Genomic DNA, 1,290 nt, shown 5'->3' with positions numbered 1-1,290 from the left:
GTCCCAGCTACTTGGGAGGCAGAGGCAGGAGACTTGCTTGAGCCCAGGAGTTGGAGGTTGCTGTGAGCTGTGATGCCATAGTTCTCTACCCCCAGGGCGACAGCTTGAGGCTCTGTCTCAAAAAAAAAAAAAAGAAAAGAAAAACTAGCTGGGCATTGTAGTGGGCACCTATAGTTCCAGCTACTTGGGAGGCTGAGGCAAGAGGATTGCTTAAGCCCAAAAGTTGGAGGTTGCTGTGAGGTATGACACCACTGCACTCTAGCCTGGGTGAGACTGTCTCAAAACAACAACAACAAAAAGGCAGAATGGCTCACCCCACACTTGTCATGCCTTCTTGGTCATCCGTCAGGCCTGAAACTCAAATGAAGGGGAGAAATAACCATCCCTCACCCCACTACCTGGCTGCTGTCTTTCTGGGCTTCTGAGTTGGTAGCCCCACAGGACCTGAGGCCAGTTTAGGCAAGATGAGGGCCCTTTCCCCAAGAATACACAGACTTCAAATGAAAACATTTCAGTTGGTTTATGGGTTATGATTGCCTTCTACATAATTGCCTGGTGGCTCTGCTGATTTCACGTATGTCCAGTCTACAAGGTGCCATTTTTTTTTTTTTTAATCACCAAGTGGAGTACTGACTGGGATCACCAAGAACCCTCCTTGGCATAGGGGATGGCCAGGGTTTAGGAAGAAACTGGGGAAAAGGGCAGGAGAACTGGCTATTTAGAGGCTCTGGAATAGCTGGGCCACAGCCCTACCAATGGAAGGAAAAGTCAGGCACAGCCTAAAAGGGTGGTCTCTATTTAACCCCAAGTCTGGGTCAGAAAGGGCAGGCCCACTGGCCCAAGTGACACTGTTAAGTCCTGTGCCTACCCTGGTCACTGCTTCTTGGCAGAGCCAGGGTACCTCTTTCCAGTTCTCACATGCAGCAGTAGCAGCAGAGGCAGAAGCAGACTTATTTGATATTGCAGTACACGTACAGGGACACAATCATGGCAGCCAACTGGTGGAGAGGGAAAAGGAGATGTGACTGGGATCCTGAAGCATTGGTCCCTTGCCCCCAATCTTGCTACAGGAAGTTCTGTTAGAAGTCTTGTTTCCTCCTAAGAAGTCTCAGCGATGTGTCAAGCAGCCCTGGTCTGCTGGCCACATCCCAGCCCCAGCCTCCTCATCTGCTTACCTCTAGGCCCCCAATTCCAGCTGCCACAGCACCCACAGCGACTGCATTGGTTTTGATGTCATATAGAAGTTGCCGGAAGCACCCCTTGGGGGAGGGGAGAAAACATAGTTTGCAG

General features: G+C 50.7%; 1 protein-coding gene across 1 annotated transcript in view; it reads right to left on the bottom strand.

Annotated features, from left to right (window-relative positions):
* Positions 1–539: 539 nt before the first annotated feature.
* Positions 540–1,290, bottom strand: part of TSPAN1 (tetraspanin 1) — a 6,904-nt gene continuing 6,153 nt past the window's right edge. Inside the window, exons 7-8 of the mRNA XM_003801413.3 lie at positions 1,176–1,259; positions 540–998 (exon numbers count right to left, since the gene is read on the bottom strand). Of these exons, the coding sequence (XP_003801461.1) occupies positions 951–998; positions 1,176–1,259 (132 nt within the window). The 3' untranslated portion in view covers positions 540–950. The remainder of the gene's footprint in view (positions 999–1,175; positions 1,260–1,290) is intronic.

This window comes from Otolemur garnettii, unplaced genomic scaffold (assembly GCF_000181295.1).
Source record: "Otolemur garnettii isolate 467f Iridium unplaced genomic scaffold, OtoGar3 scaffold00210, whole genome shotgun sequence".
NCBI classification, from domain to species: Eukaryota; Metazoa; Chordata; class Mammalia; order Primates; family Galagidae; genus Otolemur; species Otolemur garnettii.
This window is presented reverse-complemented; position numbering and strand designations above follow the sequence as displayed.